Below are 16,779 nucleotides of genomic sequence, written 5' to 3'. Positions count from 1 at the left end.
ATATTGATATTTCAGTAGCTATTCCCAACTTACTAAATTGGGGCCCCTATTCAGAAGCTTCATGTACCCCCATGGCCTCCAAGTCCCCACAGGTGTGGCAGCCCTTCCTCCCCCTTCTCCAGCTGCCCCCTCATCAGGCCATCTGTTCAGGGCCCAGAATCTGTGTTGTGGTCACCAGCAGCACCACAAGTTGGGGTGTCAGTCCCTCAAGTCCTCAGGATTGTGTCTCCTTCCCACAAATGTCACCGGTCAGGAACACAAACTTTCCATGTGATGGGAAAACACTACCTTACCCAGCAATGGGGAATGAGATGCTATGATTCCTGGACCCTCCCCCAACCAAAGAAACAGGCAGCTAAACTTAAGAAAAGCAAAAAATAACAGCACCCATGTTGGGGGGCCCCCAAGGGGAAACACAGATACTCCTTGGCCAGTGGACAGAAGAATGTGCAGGGGGTGCAGGGCCTCGGTCCTGCCCACCTTTTTTTTTAATTTTATTTTATTTATTTATTTTTTTTTTTTTTTGTTCATGCATTTTGGCCAGGGCTAGGTTTGAACTCACCACCTTGGGTATATGGGGCTAACACCCTACTCACTGAGCCACAGGCACCACCCGGTCCTGCCCACCTTTGACGTTGCCCGCTGCTGGCCAGTTTGTTCATTTCTGTTGGAGAGAACTTGAAAGAGGTTGAGCCCACCTTCCCCACCTCCTCCTTCAGAGCATCACTCCGTGCAGCCTAATCCAATAAAGATCTTGGCTCCTCTCCCCTTAGCCCTCTGTTTATTTTTCTTACTTTCATACCCATCTACAAGTAGCAGGGGCTCCCTGGGGAAGCACATGTGGGGCACCTCATGGGGGTGGTGGGGCATTCCACACTCCTGAAGACCAGGCAGGCCATCCCCGGGGCCAAATCCCAAAGGAATGGCTCTTACCAGAAGCCCTGGCGGAAGCCCCTCTTCTCTCTGCTGCCAACACTCTCCTTTCTTTTCCCCATTTATTTGGGGTCCCCTAGTGTCATCTGAGCAGTCAAGCCCATGGGACACACAGGACCTCAACTGGCTTTTTCTGAAAGGGCTCAGCAGAACATGGCTGTTCTGCCAGTGAGTGCTAAGTCCTTTGCTTCTCTCTTATCAGCCAGGGACAGCATGGGGCATCAGGGGACAGCAAGCAGTCATTCCCAGGCCAGGTGTCTCAGGTGTTCTGCTGGAGACACATCTGTACTGTAGGGGTTTCTGGGGGACAGCATGTGGCCAGCCAGGTCTCCCAGGTGTTCCCACTGGGGACATGTCTGCCCCATAGTGGGAACTTAGCATGAGGCAAGGCCCCTCCCTGTCTCTCACCAGACTCCTGAGTGGGACTCAGGAGCTGCCTGCTTCACCCTGGACCACACCCCTGCCTGTCTGCACCTCCTGCTCATCTCCAGGCTGCAAGTGAATGGCCCTTGCCTCCTGGTGCCCTGCCTCAGGGACTAGCTTTCAGGGACCTTCCCCTGGAGAAGGCAAAAGGGCCCTGGTCCATAGAGGCTGCTTCTCAGAGCCCCGTGTGCTGTCTCCCTTGGGCAGGCTGGGGCTAGGTGACTGCAGGACAGGCAGAGAGCAGATGGGGCATCCTGCTGGGCCCAGCTCAGCAGTGGTCTCTGGGGCTCACAGCACGGCCCCTGCAGCCGCAGGGCAACATGTCCCCCAGGTTGCACGTGTCCTCAGCTTTGTATCGTGTCTCCTCAATTCTATCTTTGCCTTTAGTTGGTAAAGGTTTTAAAACAAAGACAACGAACTTGCTTTTTGCTCTTCTTGGACCTGCAAGGCCAGGCCAGGGAGGCCAGTGGGTGGGGCCGGGTGAGGCATGAGCCCTGCCCACTCTGAAGCCTGCATGATGGTTAGCCCTGCTAACAGGTCTTCCTCTTCCCACAGACCCAGCCAGTCCCAAACCCTGTAGCCTATTACCTGCACAGGTCGCCCTGGTGGTTCCACCGCTTTGAGACTCTCAGCAACCACTTCCTGGAGCTTGTGGTGCCCTTCTTCGTCTTCCTGGGCCGTCGCATGTGCATCCTGCATGGGGTACTGCAGATCCTGTTCCAGGTTAGTGGGGTCCTTGGACCTGGCCACCTCATCATGGGGGGAGGTCCTTTGGAGTCACAGGCCCTGCCAGGGGGAACCCTGGGGAGTCACAGGCCACTCCAGGTGGCACAGTGAGATATCACAAGCCCACTTGGGTGGCATGGTCTGATGTCACAGGCACCTCCAGAGGTACCCTGGGGTGCTACTGGTCCCTGCCTGTGGTGTCAAAGACCCCTCTCAAGTGCATCCTGGGGTGTCATAACCTCTCCCTGGGGAGCAGCCTCACCAGCCCCAGCCTCCTGCGGCCCACTGCAGCCCACCTGGGCTGGATGCTTAGAGTCTCCTTCCCAGCAGGCCCTGGCCACTCCCAAGACAGTTCATCTATGGCAGGACCAGGCAGTAGCCAGGTCTGAGGGCTTAGCAGGCAGGAAGTGTCAGACATGCCTAGTAGGGACACTCCCCATGGTATCCTGTCCTGATGGTTCTCAAGTCCCAGAAGTTCCCTTCCACATGTCCGATGGGCTCACTGCTCCAGCAAATGGCTCTGGGGCCCCAGGCCCTCTGTGCTATGCAGGTCTCCTGCCATCCTGCCCTACAGCCCCCACACCAAACGGCACCTCCTAGGGCAGGGGCACTACCACGCATTCTCCACAGGGTCTTGGCCAGTCTCAGGTCTTTTTTGCTTTTCCCTGTAGATGTTGTCATCTAGTCATCATGGATGAAAGGATTTTTAAATTTTTTGATTTATTTGTGTTTTCATGGAGGCATAACTCACACTCCATGGACTGCACAGATTTCAACTTGGACCCTGGGGTTGTTTCCAGTGTTTTTGGCTGAGAGCCTGCTATGAGCATTCACGCTCTGGTCCTTCTGAGGATGTGTTTTCGAGGGTGCCACTGTGTCTTGGTTGTATGGTTAACACTGTCTTTAGTGGACATCCATCGTTCACATGAGGGTTCCCTCTTGGAGTTGCGCATTGTCTGGGTTTGGACAAGTGTACAGTGCCATGTGTCCTCTGCTGGGGTATCACACAGAACTGTTTCACTATCCTGAAAGTTCCATGTGCTCCGCCTGTTCATTCCCTTCCTGAGCCCCCAGCAGTCACTGATTTTCCAGTCTCCACAGCTCTGCCTTTTCCAGAATGTCATAGAGGGGTGACGCAGAGAGTGTGGCAATTAGCATTTGAGGTTCCTCCGTGTCCTCTCATGGCTCTATCACTCATCTTTCCAGCCCCGAGTAATCCCCTACTTTCTAGATGCATGCCAGTTTACTTCCCTGTCATCCAAGGAAGGGCCACAGAGCTACAGCCCCCACATAGGATGCTGTCAAGGACGTGCAGAGACACAAGTGAACTGCAGGTCAGGTGGCATAGCCAGTCTCTTGGTTTCTAATCTGGGCGGGGCCTTGGGCTCAAAGGTCTCCTTCTCTCAGGGCCTCTGACATAGGCACCCCCCCGAGGCCAGGGTAGCTTCTCACCAGACCAGCCCCATACAGGTGGGTGGCCTCTGGACCCATGATCCAGGATCCCTGCTGGTGGGGGGAGGCAGCAGGCAGGGGCTTGAGCCTCCCCAGGACCATCCTTCAGCCTAGGCTCCATTGATGTGTCTCAACCCAGGCCCCCACCTGTTCCTTATAGTCGAAAGTGTAGAGCTGCCACACCAGAGACATAGGGACACACAGCCTCAGGAGGAATGTGAGTCTCCTTGAGCATCATGGTCACTGTAGCTGGGGTATTAATTGGCCTACTGGCTGCTTTTATAGCCCTGGCACAGTGTCCACCCGTGGGGCCATAATCCTGACTGGCCTAGCCTCAGCGGCCCTCAGGCTGCAATGGCCAGTTCTGCTTGCTTCTTCTCCAAATGAACCTAACTGGTTTCAATAAGCTTCACCAAAAGGCAAATCATCATGTTACTTTAAAAAAGTAATGATAGTTTGAGTCACTGGCGCAGCCGGAAAGGGTTCAGCCCCCTAAACACAGAACTGGGGGTGTGTGCACTTTGACCTCTGAGACAGAGGCTTCAAAACAACCTCACTTGTTCAGAAAGCACTTGGCAGGGATTGTAATGGTGAGGCAGGTAAGGATGAGGATTTGACCAGCCACCTCTGTGGCCTCACTTTACACAGAGAGGACCTTCCCAGGCTTGATGGGCCCAGGGCCTCGACTCCCTCAGCATCAGCCCAATCCTGGGGTCTACACCCTGGTGGGCTTCCTATCCCGATTTCCTGGACAGGTGACACAGTCAGCACAGACTAGGGAGGAGACAGAGCTGGACCTTGAGGGGGCTTATCACTGTGGGGCTCTGGGTGTCCCCAGGAGGCCTGGCCCAGGCACCAACTTTCCTTTCAGGCCTGGAGAAGTAGGGTATGTGTGCTCTCTAGCCCCATACTGGGTCCAGGGCTTTGGCTCTGCTCTGGCTTGACACCCCCCTCCCAGGGAAGCTGTGCTGCATTAGCACCTACCCAGTGGGCAGAGGAAAACCTTGGACTCACAGGCTGGGTCCACTCAGGCACACGGGGCAGTTGGCCTTTAGGGCACAGTGTACCATGGAGTTGAGAGTGACCATGTGCACTCAAATGCCAGGTGTGCTGCCAGACCACCCTCTCCTCTGCCCATGTGTGACTCCAGAGGTGTCTCTGGGTGGGCCCATTCTATTCCATCTGCTTCTTCCTTTGGGAGGGCTGTGATGTGAGTGTGTGCATCTCCCACACTGTTTACACAGATGTTCTGGAGGATTCCCAGGCCTTACCCACCACCTGCTGGGAGGGGTGCACGTGAGAAGAGAGAGGACAGCTAGACCTCCTCCAGCCCGGCATCCAGCTCTGAGGGCTCCCTGGGAGGGGTGGCGACTGCCCACCAGAACTTCCGCAGCCCACTGGGGCCACCTGCCCTAGCCAGGGACAGGGAGGAGGGGGCTTGGCCTGCAGACTTGGCCTAGGGATGAGAGAGGCAGTGTTTGGGGGCTCTGGGCCTGGCCCATTTCCCCATTGTGCCTCAGCCCACCCTTCCAGGGCCCTGAGGCTCTGTCACTAGAGCTGGGCTTGGTGTATAACACACATAACATGGAAGTCTCCTCCTTGGGGTGCAGCTTGGTTGGGGTGGGCACATTCATGAGTGTGCCCTCCACCCTCCACCCTCCCAGCCTAGGGCACTGGCCTGTCCTTGTGGACTTTCTTGATCTGGGTATTTCATGTGCAGTGTCACATATGGTGGCCTTCATATCAGGGCCCTCTGAATGTGTCTGAGACTCACAGAAGGCTGGACGAGCTCATCATGGGGACTCGAGGCTGTGCCTGGGTGAGGCACATGGCCCCTGCCTGGTATTCTGGAGCCTCTGACTATCCCGCCTGTTCTGCTTCTCTACTCTCTGTGAGCTGATTAAGGTCCTGGGTGCATGGCTACTATCAAGGTCTCCTGGGATCCTAAGTGTGTCCTCCGTGGAGAGCCCCCTCAGGCACGTGTCCTTGCTGGTCACTGGGAGAACAGCAGGCACTATCCAGATGTTTGTCCTCTTCCTTATTAGGGTCAGGTTGCCGGCCCTGGAACACTGCTGCAGGTCTCCTGGGCCCAGTTCCACCCCACAAGTCCATCTTCCTGTGCTGCCCCCGGATCCCTGCAGGCCTCACCTCTGCTCCCAGCTCCACAAAGCTGAATCATCTGCAGCCTGTGGAATGCACTCAGGCTCGTTCATGATACTTCTGGCCAGCGGTGAGCACAGATGGGCCATGTGATGAGACTCACTTCCCACTGAGGATGTGGTCTCAGTGACACAGAAGGGAAACAGGAAAGACAAGACCCCCTCTGGTGCTCAGGCCTCCCACTCTGCACTGAATCCCAAACCTCTTATTAAGAAAATAGCCAATGCTGGGTACAGAGGCTCACGCCTGTAATTCTAGCACTCTGGGAGGCCGAGGTGGGCGGATCCCTTGAGCTCAGGAGTTGGAGACCAGCCTGAGCAAGTGCGAGATCCCATCTCAAAAATAGCCGGGGTCGCTGGGTGTGGTGGCTCATGCCTATAATCTCAGCACTTTGGGAGGCTGAGACAGGTGGATTACCTGAGCTCAGGAGTTTAAGACCAGTCTAAGCAAGAAGGAGACCCCATCTCTAAAAAATAGCTGGGCATTGTGGAGGATGTCTATAGTCCCAGCTGCGTGAGAGGCTCAGGCAAGAGGATCACTTGAGAGTTTGAGGTTGCTGTTAGCTGTGACACCAGGGCACTCTATCAAGGGCAACAAAGTGAGACTCTGTCTCAAAAAAAAAAAAAAAAATATATATATATATACATATATATACATATATGTATATATACAAAAAATATATATACATATATATATATATACTGGTTATCTGTTGATCTTTGTGTTATGGTTACTTATAAAAATCTTTTGACATGCTATTTTTCTGTAATGAGCATTACTGATTTAAACAATAAGAAAAGCCAATGAGTAATTTTTAATTAGGAAAAAAAAAATATATATATATATATAGCCAGGTAATGTGGCAGGTGCCTGTAGTCCCAGTTACTCAGGAGGCTGAGGCAAGAGGATCACTTAAGCCCAAGAGTTTGGGGTTGCTGTGAGCCATGACTCTACAGCACCCTACCACAGGTGACAAAGTTAGACTGTGTCTCAAAAATAAAAGTCATTGAACTGGATGGAGTGGGTAAAGCAGGGCAGGCTGCAGGGACACAGCTGTGCCTCATTACATGGGGCAGGCCTTCCTGAGTCCTCAGGGCTCCATGGCTTTGTCAGAAATGGAACTCTGCCCAGAGTGTGCTCTGTGACTCTTGGGGGGCTCAGGCCCCCACCTGGGCTTACATTAGAATGACCCAGAGGGCAGCTCTGGGAAAGTGCCCAGGAGGGTCAACTTGTGCCCAGAGCCAAGATCCCCCAGGGAGGCTGCACTGGAACACCCTGGGAGAAAGGTTTTGGCCTCTCAATATACACAAACATGTGTTTTAAAGCTCTGGTTTGTTCAATGGAGAGAGTAGTGACCAAACCTTGGTGTGGGATGGAAGAGAGGTCAGAGCTGGCACATCTCCCTCCAATGAGTCGCTGCCATGTCACCGCTTGCTAAGGTTGGAACTGTGAACACATGACCCTCCTCACACAGCACCAGGAGTCTCCTAGGATGGGTCCCACCAACTCCAAGGGGGATAGTGGGTCACTGACCCCAGGCTTGAGCCAACCCTCCATACTCCCAAGCTCATGCCCACACCCAGGATCTCTTCAGGTGCATAGAGGGAATCCTACCACCCAGAACATTCCAGATCCTGGGTGTGTAGACCTCAGCCCTCTTGCTCCAGGGACCCCTTCTATTTGTCCAGGATGCCCAGCCTCCTCCTGCCTTGTCACATGCCCAGTGCCAGCACAAGGACTGCTTCTCACCACAGATGGGGCAGAGGGCAGCATATGCCCAGCTGGGCAGCCATTCAGAGAAACACTCCACTCAGGGCACCTCACAGAGCCTGTAGCTGGAAGACTAAAGGGCTGCGACCAAGCTTTAGGAGCATCTGGGAAGCAGGCCAAGCAAGACCCCAAGGGGCAGGCACCAGCCTAGCCTGCAGGACCTGCACTGCTGCCTGGACCCAAGTGGACCTGAGCTGTATACGAAACAACAGTCACAACAGATCCTGACCTCCCAGAACCTCCAGCCTCTGCCAGGCCGAGGGCCAGCAAACAGGCTTCCCTGGGCCAGCAAGAGCAGGTCTTCTGTGGCTCCAGGCTCCCAGCCACCAGGATACCACCCAGATGTGGTATGCCAGTAGTGCTATGCCATTACTGCTGATGCCACTGCCCTTGACATCTTGATGGACAGCTCTGTCACTACATCACCAGCATCCTTTTGGCAAGATCATGATAATCATCTCTGCCGCCTGTGGGACCACAGCCTGTGAGACTGGTGCCACCTGGCAGGCAGGGAGGACATGAGGCCACTGGGCCTGGACTCAAAGGCACCCGGACTCAAAGGCACCCTTCTCTGAGATAATGGTGCCAAATGAACAGATGCCAGCAGGGACCCATGAAGGAGGCCGAGGTGGAGCTGAGTATAGCCTGGGCCTGGGTCTCTCCAAGCGCTAGGCAGGCCCCAGCTACCATATGAAGGGTCCTACACCGTAGGCCCTTCCCTAGGGCACACATGGGGGCCTAATTCTCTCTTTTAAAGCCTGAAAAAAACCTGCCCCCAAGGAAGCACAGGTCCCTGAGCTAGCTATGCCACAGCCACTGCCCAGCAGGCCCCAGGCCCAGCCAGGAACAGCCCCTTCCCACCAGCAGTGGGCAGCAGGGGCCCTGGTGGGTCTTCTGGGCATGGCCACCACACCCTTGTTCACTGCCAATAGGCAGGAGGGTTGGGTTTCAGCCAGCACAAAGACAGGTACCACATCAAACCTGAGGGCAATTCTTCTGGCATGTTGGCAGCAGCCATGGGGTGCCAGCTTAAGTGCTGGGGAGAGAGGCCTCTGCATCAGAACTGTCCTTCAGGCATACACTCAGGTGGGAGCTAGACTGGGTGGTCGTGTCATGGGCCTCTCCAGGTGCCTCCTGCTGCCCCTGAGAGATCACAGATGTGTCCAACCGCCAGCCAGACTCTCTTATTTGATACCATATTTGTTCACAAGCCAATCACACCTGGGCCTGGGAGGCAGGTGTGCACCCACCCCTACCCCTCTGCACTGCAAGGGGTTCTTTGATGGCGTCTTTTGTTCAGTTTTTCAAATGAGAATCTCAGGTGCAGAAAAGATCAGCATAGCCCCTGCACGAGGATGACACGCAAATGAGTCTCAGCACTTCTTGGATAGCCTTTCCTTTATTTTGCTTTCCTTTTTTTTCTTTTCTCTTTCTCATCTTTTCTTTACATTTTTTCAGTCTAAATGCTTCATACCATATTAACATCAACTTTATTGTTGGGAATGAGAAATCTGCCAGAATGTGATGGGCAGGGGGCCGGTTTCAGCGATCCGTCCTGGAATTTGACCTGCAGGCTTAGGCCTCATTTCACTTGGAGAAATTTAACTCTATTTTTTACATCAGTCTTTTCCCTGGAAGCCCCTCCAGCGGCCATGTGTTCTGCTGAGTCTGTTTCACTTGTGCTTATACCGTCTTCCTCATAAATGCTCTCCTGTCTCCACCCTGCTCTGGAGAATCTCCCAAGTTGGTCTGCCAAAGCACTAGCTCACATTCCGTCAGATTCCATTCTGCTTCCTGCTGGTGACTCTCCTGTGCAAGGCTAGTTGTTGCATGTGAAGGTGCAGAGGAGTCAGTGTCACTCACTACCGGGACCCTCTCCACCAGTGGGTACCTGCTCTGAACTCCTCCAGGATGCCTTGCTCTAGGGTTCTCCAAGGAGGCAATGATTACCCTGCAGAGGAGACTGGGCCACTTGAAAAAGGCAGGCTTGAGAGGCCACAGCCCCAGCAGGCATAGTAGAGGTGACCCCATGAGCCTTCAGGTGAGCATGGTCCAGACTCGTTACCAGGCAGTGTTGGGTGCCAGATATCACCCCTGGCAGCTGCAGGGGACATAGCCTCCACAGGCCAGGCAGCTCTAGGTCCCTAAGTCCCTGGTGGTTAGTAGCCCTAGGTGCTATCAGCATCCTTACAGCACCTCAGAAGCCACTGCCTCCACAGGCACATGGTGACTGGTCAGGTAGAGTGGCTCCCCACATGCCCAAGCCCTGTCCAGCTGCCCCAGGAGGTTCTCATGGGGCCCTGTCAGGGTAGGAGGGCATCTTAGCTGGGCCAGAGAGTTTCTGGAATGCTCCAGAGTCCTGGAGGCTGTGAGCCACAGGCAGGAGTTGGTCATCTGGCTCATTGTGCTCCTCCACACAAGGACTTTCCAGCGAGGTTTGGGTCTGCAGCCTGTGGACAGAGGAAGCCACTTCAGTCCCATCTACAGGTAGCCATGGCCTAGCTGATCACCAAGAAGTATGAGAAAGGCCAGAGCTGAAGGCAGAAGGCGGGTCACACAGGGCCATCTTCTCGGCAGCACCAGCGGGCTCAGCTTGAGGTCAGACTTCAGCACAGCCCTGCGCCCTCCCCGGGAATGAGGGTGCTCAGGGCTCTGAGTGTCCACTGCCCACCGCACAGGTGCCCATCTGGCCCTGCCCAGGACCATCAGTCAGTGACTCTCAGCAGACTCAAGGAGAAGCCAGATCGGCCCAGGATAGCCCTTGCCAGAGTGACTTGAGGCCTGGGGATTGGACCTCTAAGGGGAGCTGGCGGGAGAGGCTGCCAGCCCAGAGCAGGATGAGGCTGGGCTGGTTTTGGCATAGGGGTTTGGTCACATTATAGACAGTAGACAGTAAGAAATAATTATTTTTGGGCTCAGTACCAGGAAAACTAGTTTTCCAAATTAATCCAGGGAGAGCCATGAATCCACATTTCATAAAACACTGTTACGATCCATAAACCTGACACAGTTGGCTCCCAGCCCCTCCCCCTCAAGCCCCTCATTACACATCAGCATCTATTACTTTAAATTCCTCCCCAGTTACTGGGACAGGACTGGGCTGTAATTGAAATACAGAAACAAAGGGAGCAGAGGTGGGAGTGTAGCCACCACCACATTCCCACCCCCAGCAGGACCACAATGTGCTTTGGTTGGCCATAAGGAAATACTGAATCCAGTCACTCCCCGCTGACATGGGCTCAGCTACACCACTCTTTTGGCTAACAAGAGGTGACCAGAGCCCTCTAAGGAGGCCATACCTCAGCATGGCCAGCTTAGGCCCCACCAGCACCCTAAAGACCCCGGTGAGGATGTGCACCCTCAGTCCAGATGGTTCTCATTTTAACTCTCTCTTGGCTGCTCACACAGCCTTGAGCCCTACCTCACACCATACATAAAAGACTAATGTGTATCAGACCCTGAACATGGCAGCCAGACATGTAAACTGCCTATGAAAATGTCTTTATAACCTTAGAGATGGGACACAAAAAGGACTAAATGTAAAACTTAAAAATTGATAAATTGGATTTCATGAAAATTTAAAACTAAACTTCTGAAAACACCATAAAGAACCTAAAATGGCAGCAAGCAGCCACGAATACCTCTCACAGCTCAGCAGAGTTAACCCAGCCACCTACAGAGAAAGAGTTAGACATCATAGAAGTGGATGTGTGATGTCCTATAATCCTTGGGAACCCCTCAGTCAGCGGGGAAATACCACCTAAACCCCATGAGCTGCTGATGTGCCTTTAATGACCATGCCCAGTGCCAGAACCACGTGGCAGCTGGACTTGCTCTGCTAGTGGGAACGTGGATGGCACCCCTGCCCAGAAAACTGTCTCTGCTGTTGCACACCTGCCACACACCCCAACCAAGCTAATGTGTGAGAGACTTCACTGGTGACAGTGAGAAGCTAAACATACCCACGACCATCCTCCCAGTGGAGAGGGGGCCAAAGCCCACAGAGCTGTGCCAAAATCTCTGTCCCTCCCTTAAGAACCTGCCCTATTAGAGGCGATGGCGGCCTCCCAGCTGCCAGGGTCAATCTGCCCCTGCCTGACAAGTGAGGAAGCCCAGCCCAGAACTCCAGAAGTTCTAGTCGGGAATCAGCTCTGAGGCTGTGGATCAATTACACACAGGCTCCAGGGAACTCCCTGGGGATGGAAATGTTCTGTATTTTATGATGACTTATGCAGGCACAAATGTGTCAAGACCATTGAATTGTACACTTAAAATGAGTGCATTTTGTTGTTTGTGTTAGTAAAGCTGATTTTAAAAACTTCCCCATTCATATCTATCTGGCTCCTCTATTAGGGCTCAGGGGAACCCGTGTGGGCACTGTGCCTCCTGTGATCCTGGACCCCACACACATGTCTGCAGCCTCAGCTCTCACCACTATGGTCACAGCACAAATCTGTGGGGGCTTTCCAGGAAAAAGGAGATGCCATTGGAGGGCAGAGCCCAATCCAGCCAGGATTGAGGTCTCAGGCTCTGCCCAGGCCATCAGCCATGCACTCCTCTGTCTGGTCATGCCCACCTTAGCTGGCCTGCCCCTCCCTAGCCATCACCCCAACACACACACCACAACATGACCCCCAGCCACTGCTCAGTGCCTGCTATCCCCAGGTGGTCCTCATCATCAGCGGGAATCTGAGCTTCCTGAACTGGCTGACCATCGTGCCCAGCCTCGCCTGCTTTGATGACACTACTCTGGGATCCCTGTTTCCATCTGGGCCACGCAGCCTGAAGGGTCGAGTCCTGAGGATGCAACAGGAGGAAGCCCGAGGGGCCCAGCCCCAGCCCAGCTTCGGTAGGTGGACATGGACCAGGTAGCTGGCAGCCCAGTCTTGTGGGCTCATCAGGTGGGGCTTCTTGGTGGGGCAGGGCGGTGGGCAGCAGTCACTGCTGTGTGGGGACATGTGTCCTCCCTGGGATCAAGGCTGATGAGGTCACGGTACTGCTACCCTAAGCAAGCCACAGCTGGGCCTCATAGAGAGCTTCTGTCTGGGCTCAGCCTCCATTCCTGTTTTGAAAGATGCCCTCAGCTTGGGGACCAGGAATGTGAGTAGAGACTCTACCAGCTCTCCAGCAGCCCAGCCTCAGGCACCTCCCTCAGTGGCTGGGAGCCTGGAGGGGCCAGACAGCAGCCAGGGCCTTGCATGGGGCAGGCTGGAGAGGGCTCAGCACTAGGCAGAAGCTCATGACCACTCTTGGCCCAGGTTGTGTGGTGCGACGGGCAGTCAACCTCTCACTGGGCATCCTTGTGGCCTGGCTCAGCATCCCTGTGGTCCTAAACTTGCTGAGCTCCAAGCAGGTCATGAACGCCTCCTTCAGCTCTCTCAGGATCGTCAACACATATGGGGCCTTTGGAAGGTATGGGGCTGGGATTGCCAGGAGCTTCTCCTCACCCTCCAAGATCATCAGCTCTGAGGGAAGCCCAGGGGGAGACTCAGCCCTGTACAGCCATACTGGTGGCGTGTTCTTGTCCAGGTGGGGCTGGGATGGGCTCCCTTCTAACCGTGGGCCTACTGTGTGACCCCAGGGGGAATGGGGTAATGTAGATTTTCACCTGCTTCCTGTCCTTCCCCTAGCCTGACCCTCGAGGTCCCAGGATGTGGGTGAGCAGCAGGAGGTCAGTGAGGAGATCATAGCCACGTCATCACACCAGAGGGCAGGGCTGAGTCCACAGGGGTCCTGGGGTGGACAGCACACAGGGTCTGGGGGCAGCTGCCACTCATAGTATAGCAGGCATGTGAGGGCTATTCTTGGTCCTAGCCTTGGGAGGCAGGGCTGGGAGGAGTTGGTGGTAGGGCCCAAGGTAACCAGAAAGAACTGGGAGCTCCTGACCACTCCTCATGCTGTCTCAGAGTCTAGGTGCCCTCCCTGTCCTGGGGCCAGCACCTCGGTCTTGGTCACTCCCAGTGACTTTTGGTTTCCTAGCTCCTGGTTTCCACACAGCCTCCGCCTCCCTTGTACCCTCCCCAAGCTGCTGGAGATGGTTGGAGGCAAGTGCTGGGTGGGGCTGGGGTCTTCTGGCAGCAGGAAGGTACCATTAAATCAGCCCATGGGGGTGTCCAGGGGCCCAGACAGCTCATCTGCCCAACCAGAATGTGGGCTAGGGGACAGGGTGGGCAGCCAGCAATGCTGCAGGGAGGAGCAGCCAGGGTAAATGGGCATGTTGGAGACCCACAGCCTGACTGCATCTCTGTACAGCATCACCAAGGAGCGAACAGAAGTGATCTTGCAGGGCACATCCAGCCCCAACGCTAGTGCTCCTGATGCCATGTGGGAGGACTATGAGTTCAAGTGCAAACCAGGGGACCCCTGGAGACGGCCCTGCCTCATCTCCCCCTACCACTACCGCCTGGACTGGCTCATGTGGTTTGCAGCCTTCCAGGTAAGTTCTTCCCCAGTGGGCACTGCCCTGCCCCACCAAGGAGGCTGGTGAGGAGGTAGGCTGCTGAGACAATCCTGCCAGAGCCCACAGGACGCGCAGCCCAGCCTGACCCAGGCCCAACCTGGTGTTGGGTAGGGAGGCTAATCCAAGAGCTCCCACGGCTCCCCCAGGGCTCTGGCTAAGGAATCCCTAGGGTTGTGATAGACAGGCATGCAGGAGCAGAGCTTGCTGTCTAGTCCTGCCCACCAGCCCTTCAGGGTGACCTCACCCACCCCATCTTAACTGTGAAGGAACCAAGATGAGCCTGCTCCCAAGTAGCTGGCACCTAGACAGGGAAGTGATCCATAGACACAGAGCCCCCAGAGATGTGGACCCCAGGAGAACACCCTCCAGGAAAGCTGGACACACACCCACACTAAAGTCAAGGCTCCCAGAGGCCAGGAGGATAAACTAACAGTGCAAGTAACTGGCTGGCCAGTGCAGGCAGAGGACACAGCTTGACATGGCTGTCTCCACACCCATCTTCTCCTCCCCAGACCTACGAGCACAACGAATGGATCATCCACCTGGCTGGCAAGCTCCTGGCCAATGACCCCAAGGCCCTATCCTTGCTGGCACTCAACCCCTTCTCCGGCAGAGACCCCCCCAGGTAGGACTGCCTCCCCGAGTGGGAGCCCTTCCCCAGCACCTTCCTCAAAGCCACGCTCTGCTTAGGCCCTCAGCGTTGCCCATCCTCATGGCCGGTGGTAGCCTCTGAACAAGGCTGGCCCAACCTTTGCCTCCTATGACCTCCATCCAAACCTGCCACAGCCAAGTAAGCAGAGGCCAGGACAGCTACTGTGGAGCCCCTGGCTAAAGGTACACGCCTTTGTTGCAGTGTGCTCCACATGCTCTCTCTGCAGCTGGTCTGCAGGATCCATGGACAGGGAACCTCATGGAGAGGCCAGAAGGATATGGTGAGGGTTGCAGAGAACTGGGCTGGGCAGATGCCTATAGACCCCATGGAGTGGTCATCACCAATGTGGTAGACAGGGCCTTGTGGTCTGGCCTGTCCCAGGCAGTGCCCTCCCAAGGAGGCAGCCATGTGGGATCAGAGACTCATAGAAGCCAGATGGTGGGTAGCCAAGGAGGAGTGTGTGGCTGACATCTCCAACTTTCCAGACTCCTTGCTCGTGTCTGGGGGTCAGGAGAAGAGAACAAGGGTTCCTGGAGACTATATGATAAAGACCCCATGGGACAGCTGGGAAGTGACTCTGGAGAATCCCCTCCTAGGAGGGGAGCAGGAGTCTGCCCTGCCCTCTACTGTGGGCCTAGGGAGAGGTTTTAGAGGGAGATTTGGGGACAGTGAGTGCATGGCGGGGATGGAAGTGGGGCCAGGGGAATGGTAGGATGGGCATGGGTGAATGGATCCCCCCAGGTAGCATCCTTTGCAGACCTGGGGGTGGGCACTCTGAACATTTGTGTCACCTGCCCCTAGCATGGCTTAGAAGTTAGCAGTGACCTGGAGGTCTGACAACAGAGTGGAACCACCAGCCAGCTTGTTCCCCTCCCCTGTGCTACCCTGTCAGCCTTGGCTCTGACAGAACACACCACTCCTGGCTTTCCCTCCAGGAAGCCTTGCTGGGAGCCAGGACAGCTGCACCCTGGACTCGCTCTCAGCTGTCTGGAGGCCTCAGAGCTGGCAGGCAGGATGGGGCGGGGCCGAGGGTCTACAGAAGCAGTGGAGCAGCTGCACCCCAAGTCTTACCAGTGATGCGCCCAGAGCCCTTCCCCAGCACTGTCCCTCCAGGGGGCTGGAGACGTGGGGAGGGGGCTTCCCTCTGCATAGGCCAGGCCTCAGGTCACCCCTCCCTCCTAGTACCCATTCAGCCAGAGCCACCTTTCTGCCATGTGGCAACCAGCAAACCTGGAGGTGGGCAAAGAATGGCCACACATGGAGCCTGGACAGTACAATCACCTGAGGCACACATTCTTCCCCAGGTGAGCCAGGGACCAGCCAGCTCATCCTTCCATGTACAACATGGGTTTCTTCTGTTACTGTCCTCTGGCTTGGCTGCCCCAGGTGAGAATTTACATGTAAAACTTAGCCAGGCCCCTGTCTTAGTGTTGAAATGCCCTCGTCCTCTTGCAGGGGTCTGTGCAGGTGACTCTAGAGACCCTATGCCAGCACTCAGCCCAGATTGCAGCCTTCTCAGCATCTGGGTCTCTGGAGCTGGCTTGGAGGAAGTTTTGCCATTGCAGGCTCAGAGCACAGGCTCAGCCAGGAGGTGCTCAGAGAAATAGTTATGTCTGAGCAGTTTCAGGTGCATGTTGTGGATGCCAAAATATTACCTAAAATGAATGGATATCATGAAAATTGAGACGTGAAAATCAGTTAATCTTTTATGTGAACTGGTAATGAATTAGGGGAAACATTTAAAACATCTGAAATACTTAAAATTGCCACAGAGCACATGTCCCTCTGCCATGTCTTCATTATGCATATTTTGTATTGCAACTGAAACAGGCTGCATTGTGACAGTGTGTGAACTGATCATGACCTAACCGTGGACCTGGCTATGGACTATCTGTGGCCTGACCATGGGCCTGTATTTAGTTCATCCACAGTTCACTTTTTAAAGTGGCCAAATTGGCTCGGTGCCTGTGGGTCAGGTGGCTAAGGCACCAGTCACATACACCTAAGGTGGCGGGTTCGAATCCAGCCCTGGCCGGGCAAAAACAGCAAAGACAGCTGCAACTAAAAGCCAAGCATTGTGGCAGGCGCCTGTGGTCCCAGCTACTTGGGAGGCTGAGGCAGAAGACTCGCTTGAGCCCAGGAGTTGGAGGTTGCTGTGAGCTGTGATGCCACAGCACTCTACCCAGGGGGGTAGCTTGAGGCT

General features: G+C 55.0%; 1 protein-coding gene across 2 annotated transcripts in view; it reads left to right on the top strand.

Annotated features, from left to right (window-relative positions):
* The window catches only part of LMF1 (lipase maturation factor 1), a 110,688-nt gene that overhangs the window by 85,753 nt on the left and 8,156 nt on the right, over nt 1–16,779 (top strand). For both annotated transcript variants that reach the window (XM_003790891.3, XM_023513825.1), the window contains 5 exons: nt 1,912–2,079; nt 12,130–12,313; nt 12,723–12,876; nt 13,717–13,900; nt 14,437–14,549. In XM_003790891.3, the coding sequence (XP_003790939.1) occupies nt 1,912–2,079; nt 12,130–12,313; nt 12,723–12,876; nt 13,717–13,900; nt 14,437–14,549 (803 nt within the window). The remainder of the gene's footprint in view (nt 1–1,911; nt 2,080–12,129; nt 12,314–12,722; nt 12,877–13,716; nt 13,901–14,436; nt 14,550–16,779) is intronic.

Source organism: Otolemur garnettii, unplaced genomic scaffold (genome assembly GCF_000181295.1).
Source record: "Otolemur garnettii isolate 467f Iridium unplaced genomic scaffold, OtoGar3 scaffold00044, whole genome shotgun sequence".
Lineage (NCBI taxonomy): Eukaryota > Metazoa > Chordata > Mammalia > Primates > Galagidae > Otolemur > Otolemur garnettii.
Note: the sequence above shows the minus strand (reverse complement) of the source record. Positions and strands in the feature narration are given on the sequence as shown.